Below are 14,035 nucleotides of genomic sequence, written 5' to 3' on the forward strand. Positions count from 1 at the left end.
CCCGCGCAGGGCTCGGCGCCGCCATCCCTCCCTCGTTCCCTCACTCCCGCCCAGGGGTTGCGCGCCGCCGTCGCTCTCCTCAGCCCAGTGGGGGCCCCCGTGGCCTCCGTGGAGAGAGCCCGCGCCCCTCCGGCGGGTCCCTGGCCTGCCCCTGGCAGGCGGCCCGCGTTGGTGGGTTTCGGGGGCTCTTTGCAGCGGGCCCGGTGCTGGCAGGAGGGCGGCGCTCGGAGGGGCGATGCTCGGGGGCGGTTTGGCCCTGAGGAGGGGGGAGCGAGGCCCGACTGCCGGCGGTCGTCACCCCTCGGGTAGTGGGGAAGAGGCCCAAAGGGCTGGGCAACTTTTCTGTGCAGCCTTCGCACGCTGGGAGAGCTGTTAGAGAGCAGCGTGTCAGGTTCCTGCCTCCCGCCGGCCCGGTGAGCCCCACGGGGCAGGCGGGCTCCCGGGGGACCTGTTAATGCACGTTTAATGCTCCCTTCCCAATCTTAGCGACTGAGCTGGGGGAGCTCTGTTGATGGGAAACTGCATGGAGTTAGGAGCCTGTAGGTTTAACGAGGGGAAGTATTTATTTATCATCAGGGCATCTCCTGGGGTTGCTAGTGCGATGTCTGGTGTCAATTTAACTGTGTCAGAGCTGCAAAGGAGGGGACGACTCCTCTTTGGAGGGGGCTGCTTTCAAAGACTCATCTTTTGATGTAGTGGGTGTTGACGATGTTATTCAAATGGTAAATAAAGACATTATAGGTAAAGTGTGTTACAGCTTGTACAGCAGTGCTTGTTCCAGGAAGAAGTTTGGCTGGTTAAATATGCTGAAGCCTACATGTCTGATGTAATTTATGTGCTGGACCTTCAGGGTTTTTAATATAGAAGCTGTTGCTATGTTGCAATAAAAAGCCTTCCCAAACACTCAAAAATAGTTTTGCAGCTTGGAGCTTCAGAAAAATCAAATCAGAGGCTCTGTTAGACAAATATACTGAAACGGAGCATGCCCTGATGTTGTTGATCTTGCGTGCCTTGAGAGTCTTTAGAGCTGCCAACATCTCACCACTAGTATGTTAGTTTGGTAGTTTCTTCAGAGCTTGAAAATAGGAGTTGGACTAGCTGTAGCATAGATCAAGTAATCAGAGTGTTGGTGGTGGGAATAACCACGTGGTTCTACATCTGTTCCATCATTCACTGGATGCATCAGTCTGCAGCTGTACCTGAGTAGTAGGTGCTTCCTCCTCCGCTGAGCTGTTTGTAGCAACTATAACAGCAGGGATATGTATGTGCAAGGATGAAAATTAGGTAGCAGGGAAGCAATGTTTTTGTGGTGTGATTTAAGGATGAGAGCATACTGAGTGGGGCCCCTCTGTCGGTACATGTTTGACAGCTTTCCTTGGCAATCTAGGCTTGGTGAATCAAAGGAGTAGGAGCCTTTCTAATGTAATATCTTGGAAAACAGAATAAGGGTAGAAATAAAGAAGGAAAATTGCTTGGAATAAAAGTAGTGGTAAATATGCTAAGATATCCAAGGAGGTAATCTGGGTTGACAGGCTACATAGAGACAGTTGTGAGAGGGAAGTTCTGGAAAAGATTGTAAAAAACATCAGGAGATTCCTGAGGAGAACTGTTAATTGTACAAATATGCTCTGTTGATGTTGCACACCTTCTTCAGAGAGAGGTTTGTAAAATACCATTACTAATGGAAGGTTTCTTTGTTGGTAAGTAGCCTAGGCCATCAGTTTCTGCAGTGTTTATGTTCTCATTTGAAGTACTAAATTGTAATCCATTTGCTGCGGAAATAATCTTCCAGTTGTGAAACCAATACAAACCAATCTAGTATTGACTTCCCAAGACTACAGAAGTTGGTGTGACTGTATTTCTACTCACAGCTAAGATTCATCAGCCCCAGAGCAATGTTTTTAAGAATAAATTATGTGTCATGGACTACAAAGAAAGTAATGCAGCTTTGGAAACGTTCGTTTTATACTACTGCTTCTGTCATCTGAACAAGCTATGAACAGCAGATGATGAGATTATGAGATTCATGTAGTTCTTTGTGCTGGTGCTGTTGCCTTTGAAAGTGCTTGCTTTGGAGGAGAACGGCTCTACTTAGTTTTGCAAACTTTGAGCTTGATGCCTGCTCTGTGTCTGTCCAAAGCTTTAAGTACATTCTGTGGTATGTAGGGACAGTGAAAAGGAATTGAACAGGCTGACTAAATATTATCAGCCATGACATTGTGGTGATGCCTAAAGCACTTCCTTTTCAAAGTGTATAATTGCAAACATCTCTTTTGTTTAGAAGGCGGTGTTGATCTCTAGTGGTATTTGGCTTTTTGGGTTAAAGCTGCACAATGTAGTTAGGGTGTTTTGGAGTTATTACCTAATCCAAATAAAACAGACCTGGACATGACTCAAAGTAATTTGTCTTATGTCATTTATACTAAGAAAGTAATGGTAGTAGTATTTACTACTTATAGCTTGTTATCCTCAAAATCCTTTTCTAGCATCCAGTTCTATTAAAATGGGGTGTGTGTGTATATATATTTATGAAACATAAATAGACTTTGTTCCTTAGTCAGTGGGGATAATCATGTCACTGGATGTGCTCAAATATTGCAGAGAAGGTGCAATACTGACCTGGATTGGTAAAACTAATTATGATGTTTAAAAATAAATGTATGTTTTTTCACACCAGGAGCTCTTGTCGTTGGCCAAAAGGAAACGCAGTGACTCTGAAGAAAAGGAGCCACCTGTGAGCAAACCTACAGCATCTTCAGACTCTGAGACGTCAGACAGTGACGATGAGGTGGGTTTGTCGTGATATCAATGAACTTACTATGGGTTATTTGCCTGATTATACCTAAACAGTGAAAGTGTGTTTAGCCTGCTGACTTCGTAAAGTGGGACTGGCCATCAGTGGAACTGATGGAGATCCATTAAGCTCAGAGGACATGTGCTCAGAAATGCTTCTTTTTTTTCTTGTAATTAATATGCTTTGAATTGTAACAGTATACATAATAGTCTGAATGTCTATAGAAAAGATGACTGCCTGTTTAATCCCATGTTCATGTGGTCCGAATGGTCTGGTAATCTGCCTGCTTAAAACTGGCGTTTTTCCTGTGTGATGCTTGTGGTTGAAGTAGCAGTGAAGCTGCTAAAGCTGGACTCTGAATTCAAGGGAGAGATGTTTTCAGCTTTAGAAGACAGCCTCTTTCCTCAGAGAGGAAAAGGGTCAAGGCAGGTGGTACTATTTTACAGGTGGCAAAACTGTTGTATTTACCTACTTTGATTCTCCAAGAACTGCTGTGAACTGGCTTATCTGGTCATTTGAACATGCAACAGACTGTGTTTTTATTGGCATTTTTGAAGAAAGTGAGGCAAGGAAGAGTTTAGAATTACTTTGTTCTAGGGTTTTGTCAATTCCTTGTATAGCAGTGCTTATCTGCTAGATCTGCTTTTATTATTTGTTCTTGGTACTACATTCTAGAGCTGGTTAAAAGTCTCTGCTTTCATCTCTATAAATGAAAATTGAAATTGACTTATTAAAACAGAGGAACTGACAAACTGGTCATACGGGTATTTGAATAAAAACACTTTCTTGAAGGTTTACAAATGTCTTTTGCAAGCTTTCTACACAACGTAGTGAGGTCATTTATTCCATTCATTCTTAAAGATTTAACAGGGAGCTGTTTGGCGTGGGTTTTTTCTTTTTTTTCCTTTTCTCCCCCCCCCCTCCCCCCCGCCCAACTACAGGAAAGATTATTCATTGTGACAACTTGAAGACCAATAGTGTAGGCCAGTGATGAAGTATTAAGTATTTGGTAGTGTAGCAGAGTTCTTCCAGTAAGTGTAAAGAATGTGTGGTTTAGTTTTCTTTCTGAGGCATTTTTGAAATAAATATGCTTGAAACTGTTTCAATCAATCCTTTTCTTTTAAAAAAAGGAAGTGATTCTTGTATCTAATATATGCTTAAGACATAAGGAGAGAGGCAGTTATGAATGGAGTGAATATTAGGTTTGTTATTGGGTGACCACTCGGTCTCTCGCTGTGTGTGTTCAGATCTGCTGGCACGCAGCTTATTTATTCTAAGCTGTGTGGAGACCAGCTTGTCTGGAAAAGTAGACTTAGGTGTAGAGAGCACATCGATGATAGTCTTCTGTTCTGCGTTTATCTCTGAAGACTGACAGAATAAATAAGTCTATTCAAATTATTTTTAGCTTGTGTAACTACAAGTAAGGTGTACCTTTCCGTTATATGTAGAATATGACAATGTATCTCTTCACAAATTTACACAGACCTTGCAGATGCAGTAATATCTCTGTTGTACCTTGTGCATTTGATACTTTCTAATCTGTGTATCATTTCTGATTGATACTCTGTTCTTTCTGACCTCTATGCAGCAAGAGGAAAAGATTTAGAGAAGAGGTAATTAGGACACTTGCTTCTATTCCTGTGCCTGAAATATGCATTCTGAACTGCTGCTCGTTACAGCAGGGTGAGACAGGCTGGGTTATGACAGTTCTTCTTCTGCCAGTCATTCAGTTGTGTGCATCCCTAGCCTTGATTATACTACTCCTGCTTGAACAACTTTGGTTTTAATCAGTATTCTTGTGGTTGGTTTGAAGTTTGCTCAACCTTGGGGTTGGGAGAGGGGATCTAAAAGTTGAAATTGTCTTACTGGATTTCTTGCAAGATGAGGACTTTGAGGTAAAAGCATGGAAATTGTTGCTCCGGGCAAACTTGCTTCCACGCAGGTTTTGTAGTGTGCACATCCTTTGTGGTTTCTGGCAGGTGCTAAACATTCCAGGATTGTCACTGTATTGCATGTACAGGAAAGGAGCCTAAATCTCTGCTTCAGAGGCTAATGCTGCATTCTGCATTTTTTTAAAGGGAGGAAAGTTTGTGGGGCATAGGGGAGAGAAAGTGCATTTTGGGATTATAGAATACAGCATGTACAAATCATGCCACACCTATATACAATGATGCCCAAGGGATTTTTGTAGATCTTTAATGTTGTATGTTGTGTATCTCAGTGAGAAGTGTGTTTCTCTGAAAGCTCTTAGCCACATCAGGTGTTCATGGTGCAGGTGCTGTGTTCTGTAACACTTTAAGGACCTTCGTGGTCTGAATCAAATTACCTAGCCAAGGACTGAAGGGGAGTTGCAGGCAATGAAATAGGAGGGATGCTGTCAACCATCTTCTGATGTGTCTGTGGAATGTACGTGCCTGAATTGACTATGAACTGTTGTTCAGAAAACAGCTGATAAATAGCAATGACTGCAGGGCTTTGCAATAAGAAGTACTACCTTTGCAAAGAGGTATACTAAGCCAGATGCAGATGTGGAGGCAGACAGTTCCTTTATCTGTGGAGCAACGTGTGGCCATGACTACTCAAAAGCTCACCGTCCCAAACTGTTGTTAGCCTGCTGCACATAACCAGTTTGGTGTTAGCCAAGTTCCTACTGGGGCTACTGTGGTAGAGGTATATGTGTCCACAAGGTACCCGTGTTGCTTTTTGAAGACATTGTGGAGATGGTGTTCCTCAGTTGCAGTAGATTAATTCTGGGTTCTTGCTCTTTCTTTTATCCTGGCATCATTGCTTACAGTAAGAGAATTCTTTCTGTTGCGTGGTGAAGGCTGGATGATTTCTGCAACAAGTTCACTAACATCAGTGTAGATTAGACAGAAAGCCATGATGCTGTAGAAGCTCCTGTTTGTTTCTCTTGAAAGGTTTGTTGTTAGCAATGCTGGTTTAAGTCTGTGCATCCTTCTACACTCATTCTAATATTGTGAGGAGTTTGGTTGTGTGTTTTAACAGCTCTAGGGTGATAGCAGAAGATATTTCCAGGAAAAGAGAAGTTATGTTGTGAACACTTGGTACTAGTCTGGAGTTTAGTGAGGAATATCTTTTTATGCCTTTATTTGCAAATGTGCAGATTCAATAGTTGAAGATCTTGTCAAGAGCTATGGGATAGAGGAGGAGGTGAGCAGTGTTCATGCAGCCAGTGAGGAAATCGGTCTTGAGTGACAGCCAGCCTAGGAGGCTTTATGCCCATATTATGAGGAAAGGGTTTGAAAGTTTGGATCTATTTACTGCACTCCAGTAAACCACAATTAGCAGAAAACTGCATGTGTTCCTTCTGTTTCGAGATGTCTTTTGTGGGTTTGTAGAGATTACAGTGCTAAATATCTTCCTTCCCTGTGTGCTTTTATTTAGTAATACTGCTTAATTAGACCTTCAAGAATGAGTGGGACCTCCAGTCCTGTGAGGCCTTTGCCATACATTTTTTCAAGCTTAGGAAATTTGAAATGGGCTGTGCTTTAATCTTCTTATACATAGCCTTATAGACTGTGTGTTTTGTAACTGACTTTTCTTGGAGACAGTTTTCCTTCAGCTGTTAACGGATGCAATAGTAAAGCTTTCCTTAAGGAAGAGAGGTATGTTACTTCCCTCACCTCAGACAGAGTGCAAGTGCAAATCTGAATAGCGCAGGCTAACTGTATGGAAGCTAGCATGTCCAAAGAAGTAACGGAAACTAGCTGTCAACCAAATAGTATAAAACTTGGTCTGCAAGCAGCTTCTTTAAATTGCAAACTAGCATGGGGATAACTTCTGGGGACTTGATTTATGTGGTATGAGAGTCTGTAGGAACTCTGAAGTGGAGCAGGTTGCACCAGAAATAGACTCATGGAGGTATTGGAATTGAATAGGTGATGTTGTTAAATTTTTTTTCACTGAATGAACTTTTCCTTTGTACCCAGGAGCAGTTTTTACTGAGAACAATCCAGTCATAAGGCACTGTCTAATATCTAGAGAAGTTACTAAGCCTTTCTTAGTCCAGGTAATGCTGGCTGGTGATGCTAGAGCCATGCAAGGTACACATTAACCAAGTGTTTTTTGGCTGTTGCCATCTCCAGCTGTTTGGCCCAGGCTTCTGAAAGAAAACATTGCAAGTTTTCACTGCCAGTAGCATTCTCAAGTTTGTTTTGATTATGGGGAGTGCTGCTTCTTTGGCATTTGGTATCTACCATCTTGATGTTGTCACTCAGCAGTTCTCACCATTTTTCAACACGTGGACCCCTCAAAGTACTTCTAGAGCAAATGTTAACTTGCAGTTTAAACTGAATTTAAACCTAATATAGGTAGACTTTTTTTTTCCATAGTTACCTTTCTGTGAGCTCCTTTGAGCAGTGTTTCAGGCAATAAAGGTGAATCAGGTGTCTGGTGATATTTTGGCCCATGAAGCTGCCTGTCAGCCAGTTCCTGGCAAAGCCTCTTCTGTGGCTTCAGAAGTGTTTCCTTTATTTGCTTATCTCCTTTCTATTTTGGAAAGACACCTTGAGTCTCCTCTTTGTGTCTAAAATGGCCCTTTATGTTTTCTAATTGCTGGGCTGTTGTCATTGTGAAGGTGTTGGAGGCATCCGAATGACAGGAAAGGCAAGAAAAGTAACAAGGGCTTTTTATTTATTATTTAGTTTTAACAGTAGTGGTAGAGAGCTTTTTCTTCCTTGTAGCTCTTGGGAGTGCTGTCTCCAGAGTTCTCCCAGCTTTGAGAAACACTGAAGACAGTAAATGCTGCCTTACCTTCATATCTGTGCTGCCTGCTGTTGTATTCTGACAGGCTGAAACTGCAGTTTGATGACTTGCCTGGAGGACTGGCTTTTGTTTTCCCTGTGTGAATGGAAGAAGGCTTGTAAACTGGGCTAATGTTATGCACCTTGGCCTCTTACATGCCATGACAACAGGACAGCTTAAGTTTATCTGGCCTAGGAAAGGAACACATTGGTAAGGGACTTGGTTTTGCTTTGATGTTGTGGCTTGTGATTTGCTTATAAAAGCCATATCCAGGAGGGAAGGATATGGCAAGGACAGGCTGGTAACCTTGGTTGTGCATCTCTGGTTTGATGTTTAAAAAAAAAAAAAAAAAAAAAGCAGGGAGAATACCTGTTTGCAAAATAACATCTCAGTGGATAATGCATTTAGGTACTGTGTGAATAGAAGAAAATAGGGACTGAGTAGTGGGGTAAAAAAAAATTCTACTGTATTCCGCACTCTGAGTTCACCCCCCCCCCCCTTCTCCTCGATCTCATTTCATCTCCCTAGTGGAAATATGTTCCAGGCTTGCTGAGCTATAAATGATTTTCTTCAATCATTCTATGTAGTTGTTTTTGTATAAGCTGACTTCTACATCTGGCTGATTTCTAATGTAGTGGGGTTTTTTTTGGTTGTTGGCAGTCCATTCTGGGTACTGTGGCTTAACTTGGGAGTTCTTGGGGGAAATACTCAAGCTATTAGCACTGTGATCCTTTGAAGCAAGAGGAAAAATTGAAATGCTCTTCTGGCTACTTCCTGTGAATGAACCATAAAGCTCTGTTGTTTGATAGGACTAAAGCAGAAAGCCATGTTGCAGCACACTTCTGCATAGATTTATTAACTTGCTGTGTCTGGAGCCACGGAGGGTTCCAGATGGTGGCTGAAGAGGCAGTAGTGAATAGAGGGGCTGTTTAGAGGAGGTGTTATAGTCATGGAAAGCACATGAGAAGTGTTGACTGGCTGTGCCTGGCTGGGACATGGAAGAGGGAACCTGGAGAGACTGCAATAGAGGACAGATTTTGGAAAATATTGTTATTGTTGTTTGACATGCGTGGAGGTAAGGGAAACAGCAGACAAATGCTTCTGACTCTGTGTGTGCATTTTTACTTGATGTTACATGCAAACATGTTGTTGCCTTTCTGATTTCTGCTGGTGTGCTAGAGTGTAAGGAAGGGGCTCAAGACTGGTTTGGACTGCAGGTTGCCACGCAGCTCATGGCTTTCCAGTATTCTCTTTTCTCTCCCCCTCCCTGCTAATTTCTGTTATGTCTTCCTCTGCTGTGAGAAGAAACTTGATGTTGGCTAGTCTCTCTCTGAACAAGTGCGGAGTGGTCATTCAGTGTCCAAATGACAACTGATGGTCCCTGAGCCTGTAGTGGTACCAGGAATGATCAGGCATTCGTGAGAGATTGGGGTAGCTGAATAACTGCTGAAGCACCTGAGTTGGATGAGGAAGAACTTGGTTTTGTGACAGCACTGGGAGGTGACCACCAGTTATTGTGACTTAAAAGATGTAGAGGTCACTTGCATAAACAAAAGCGAGATGAAGTGTAATCTCCAGGGTGAAATAGAAACCAAAGCAAAATTTCCTAGATTAGGGCAGATTTTTTTTTTCTTATTACGTTTTTTGTTCAAGAGGTTGTCACACAACTTCCTCTTCAATCCCATCTTCCTAGACCCAGGTTCTCTCCACAATTCTGCTCGTGAGTCAAAGGCTGAGAACAGTGATCTGTAACACACGCATCTACAGCTATTAAACATTTTTTAACAACTGAAGTCCTGCTGGTTTTATCTGATCTTAGCTTCTTTCATCTCAGCATGACCTCTCAAGGTCTTGATATAACTGCGGTGTATACTATGGCTTTCTCTGTGCTTCTTCCTTGCTCTACAGTATGCTGATGCAAGGTATAATTCAGTGTTGGGACACTGAAAAGAAGCGGCAGAGCTCTGCGAAGGTGGCACCTCTGCATCCCTGGTTCAGAGAATTCTGCTTCTCCCTGCTGAACGCTCAGTTTCACTTTGTTGTGTTTTCACTAGTATGCTGGCTGTAGGTGAGCTCTTGAACAAATAGCAAAAATGTACTTTTCTGTAATACCTAGGAGAGAAGTCCTTAACGTTGAGGTTTGAGGAGATTCAGGCAGAGTAGAAGCTTGTTCCTAACTGATTTACATGGGCATAGTTAACAAGGAATATTATTAGGCAGCAGTATTGTAATACCGAACAAGTAAAACTTTAATGTTACATCAGGCTGATGTAAAGTCAGATGCTTTCTGTGCAGTTTCTCACCTGTCCTATGGACCATAGCAGACTGAGCTACCTGCATAGGGCATGGATTGCAATTAGAGGCGCACCACTAGGTAGCTGTACTCTTACCTCAGAAAATGTCTGCCCAGCCTCTGACAGATGCTTTTGAAGGTGCAGCTGATGTTTAACGAAGATGATGAAGCAGGTGGTAATATGGAAGGTACAAAGCTGCATGTGAGAGTAATCAAAACCTAGGAAATTCTAAAGATATTAGTAGATCAGGTAGCAGCTTCTAACTATTCAGTTGAGTTTCATTTAGAATATTTGAACACCAGTGTTCTCTGAAGATGGTGCCTAATCTGGCAGAAGTCATCATCAAATTTGATGGAATGATTACTGCCTGCAGGGATTCGTGCCCCAGGAAGGGATGGGTTGGTGAGAAACTTGGAGTCTGCGTGCACCTGAGGTCAAACCTAAAGATTTCTTTTTTTCTAGTTAGAGTAGTTTTGAGTGCAAGATCTCAGTTATGCAAAGGAGTATTTGCTCGTTTGAGTTAGGAATATATTTTTTGGTAGGCTGCATGCTTGAACAGATGGTGATGTACATGAAAGATGAGAGTAATATATAGGTATGGAGAGGAAAACAGTCTAAATATATATATCTATTTAGAAAGAAACTGTCTTATCCCTGAAGGTCCTGCGTCTGGAGAACTTCTAGGAGAGGTAGTTAAGTGCAAAATATTTTAAAGCCTTAAAATAATACACAGGCAATCCTTATCAGTTCTGTTCTGTGGCTTTACCCAGGTAGTTGGGACAATGCAAAAATTCTAATAAGAAATCACACTGTAAGGTAAATACCAGCTCTTCTCCTGGGTCTTTGGGATTTAAAGTTGTTGTGTGTGTGTGTGTGGTGGTATAAGTCCTGTACTTGGAAAGTTAATTGAGAATATGATGTTAAGAGAAAATTAAAATTAAGATTTGACATTTGACTTTTCTCGTGTTTTCCTGACTTCTGTGATTCTGATTTGATTCCAATTTGTGCATGTAGATGCAGGCAGTGATATTACTGTCTATGAGCGAGTGTGCTATTGTTTTTTTCCATAAAAACCATATGTGCTGTGTACTCATGGTAAAAATGAGATTTTGGAAAGACTGTCATGTGTAATTGGTGTGCCTTCATGAAATCTAAAATCTGCTCTTGGATAAACTAGTTTTGGAAACACATCTGTTGCTTCTTCTGTTTAAGAGTAGTAAACTGAAGCTAATCTTTTACAAAAGCAGCTGGACAGTTATTTAAAATTATTTTCCTAGGAATATATTTTCAGTACCTCTTTTCTCCTGGCAGATATTGTGGACTCTGAAGTCTTCATTGTTTTTAAAAGGAGTGTTCTACCAACTGTTGGCTTGCACTGATAACTGATTTTTTTTTTTTAAGAAAAAACCCAAAACAACCACACAACACTCCACCACCACCCGAACACAAAAAATCTTGTAAAATGTTATAATTTTATAAGTCTCCTATTGGCTTCTTTTTTTCTTCTTTTTTTTTTCTTTTCCTTTTTTTTTCCTTGTATGATTGATTTGTTGCTGTCAGGTATTAGACTGTTTCTCAGTTGTTTTTACTCCAGTGTTTTGAGGGAGGGAGAAGAGTGGTGTTTGTGTCTCATGATCCCTTTTTTGTTTCTTTCCTTGCAGTGGACTGTTGGAGGTTCTAAAAACAAAAAAAAGGGAAAAGCGAGTAAGGCAGAGAAGAAGGGAGCCATGAAGAAACAGATGAACAAAGCTGCCTCTTCAGGCAGCTCAGATAAAGACAGTTCAGCTGAGAGCTCAGCACCTGAAGAGGGTAAGACAACACATGTGCGTCTACTTACAGTATAATTCCAAGTCATATTCCCCCTTTGTGCGCACTGAAGAGTACTGTTAAATGGAGATGTTAAAGACTACCTTCAGAGAGTTTCCTTTGTGTTACTGGAGTCTGGATGACTCTTAAACTTGCCATGGCTTGAAGTGCGTATAATTCAGTATAGCATTGCTATAAGCACTCCATTACAAACGCAACACTAAATGCTGTTTCAACTGAAGAATGTATGACATGTTTTAGTACTTGACTTTGTCCTGGAAAATTCTTTTCTTCCTTCTAGCCTGTCCCATCTGTAGTGTGGGTAGCATTTTCTTTTATTCCCATTGATGTATTTTTCCTTCCTAAACTTCTTGTGATTACAAAGGGAGAGGTGTATAGTGTTGCCTGATGCAAATAGGAGCTTATCTTGCCTTCCTGAATTGGAATTCTTGCGCATTTATACTGACATGAAAGAAGAAAAATCATTACTATAACTTTGTCAGATTTTTTTTTTACATGAATATTGAATCTGTTCCAATGCTGGACAAACTTCCTGTTTTCATCATGCCTATGAAGGTTTGCAGGTGGTTAGTTGCAATTTCAGTTGATACTAAAAAAACAAAGTTAAGAAAGAATATGAAGGAGCCTGTAGTTTTAAGTCTAGTAAGCACAGTGGAGACAGGCAAAGCATGAAGTGACTGAACTTGTATATATCACTGCATACACATAAAGGTTTTTCACAGTCTAAGTTTGGAAAGGGGACATATCCCCCATTTTTAAAAAGGGGAAAAAGGAAGACCTGGGGAATTACAGGCCGGTCAGTCTCACCTTTGTGCCCGGCAAGATCATGGAGCGGATCCTCCTGGAAATTATGCTCAGGCACATGGAAAATGAGGCAATTGGTGATAGCCAGCATGGCTTCACTAAGGGCAAATTGTGCCTGACAAATTTGGTGACCTTCTACAATGGGGTTACAGCATTGCTGCATAAGGGAAGAACAACTGATGGGAAGAACACCTACCTGGATCTGTGCAAAGCATTTGACACCGTCCTGCATGACATCCTTGTCTCTAAATTGGAGAGACATGGATTTGACAGATGGACCACTTGGTGGATAAGGAGTTGACTGGATGGTCAATGGCTCGATGTCTGAGTGGAGACCAGGGACTGAGTGGCGTTCCTCAGGGGTCAGTATTGGGACCGGTGCTGTTTAACATCTTTGTTGGCAGCATGGACAGTGGGATCGAGTGCACCCTCAGCAAGTTTGCCGATGACACCAAGCTGCGTGTGGTGCCGTCGACACGCTGGAGGGACGGGATGCCATCCAGAGGGACCTTGACAGGCTGGAGAGGTGGGCCCGTGCGAACCACATGAAGTTCAACAAGGCCAAGTGCAAGGTCCTGCACGTGGGTCGGGGCAATCCCAAGCACAACTACAGGGTGGGCAGAGAATGGATTGAGAGCAGCCCTGAGGAGAAGGGCTTGGGGGTGTTGGTGGACAAGAAGCTCAACATGAGCCAGCAATGCGTGCTTTCAGCCCAGAAAGCCAGCTGTGTTTTGGGCTGCATCAAAAGAAGTGTGACCAGCAGGGCAAGGGAGGTGATTCTGCCCCTCTACTCTGCTCTTGTGAGACTCTACCTGGAGTACTGTGTCCAGCTCTGGGGTCCCCAACATAAGAAGGACATGGAGCTGTTGGAGGAAGTCCAGAGGAGGGCCATGAAGATGATCGGGGGCTGGAGCACCTCTCCTCTGAAGACAGGCTGAGAGAGTTGGGGTTGTTCAGCCTGGAGAAGAAAAGGCTCCGGGGAGACCTTCTAGCAGCCTTCCAGTACCTGAAGGGGTCCTACAGGAAAGCAGGAGAGGGACTGGTTACAAGGGTATGGAGTGATAGGATGAGGGGTGATGGTCTTGAGCTGAAGCAGAGGATAGATTTAGATTAGGTATTAGGAAGAAATTCTTTACTGTGAGGGTGGTGAGGCACTGGAACAGGTTGCCCAGAGAAGCTGTGGATGCCCCCTCCCTGGAAGTGTTCAAGGCCAGGTTGGATGGGGCTCTGGGCAACCTGGTCTAGTGGAGGGTGTCCCTGCCCATGGCAGGGGGGTTGGAACTAGATGATCTTTGAGGTCCCTTCCAACCCAAACCATTCTATGATTCTGTGATATTGAGACCAGAATGAAAGTGAAGGAAAGAATCCTAACATCTGCTTTTGTGATTTGGTGTAATGTAGTTGATTAGGTGAGATAATCAAAGCAATTGGACTTGGGTCAAGGTTAAAGGTGGTGTTACCCAATATTATTGGGGAGTCAGCTGTTCCCTAAGTCCATGTATAACTGGGAGGGCTTATAACAGTAGTAGAGCTAGCATCGCGGCCTTGTCAG

The 14,035-nt window shown here is 42.6% G+C and overlaps 1 protein-coding gene across 1 annotated transcript in view; it reads left to right on the forward strand.

The window, feature by feature from the left end:
- RTF1 (RTF1 homolog, Paf1/RNA polymerase II complex component) overlaps window positions 1–14,035 on the forward strand; it is a 32,664-nt gene that overhangs the window by 242 nt on the left and 18,387 nt on the right. The window contains 2 exon segments of the mRNA XM_054828963.1: window positions 2,678–2,788; window positions 11,514–11,661. Coding sequence (XP_054684938.1) covers window positions 2,678–2,788; window positions 11,514–11,661 — 259 coding nt within the window.

This window comes from Grus americana, chromosome 5 (genome assembly GCF_028858705.1).
Source record: "Grus americana isolate bGruAme1 chromosome 5, bGruAme1.mat, whole genome shotgun sequence".
Lineage (NCBI taxonomy): Eukaryota > Metazoa > Chordata > Aves > Gruiformes > Gruidae > Grus > Grus americana.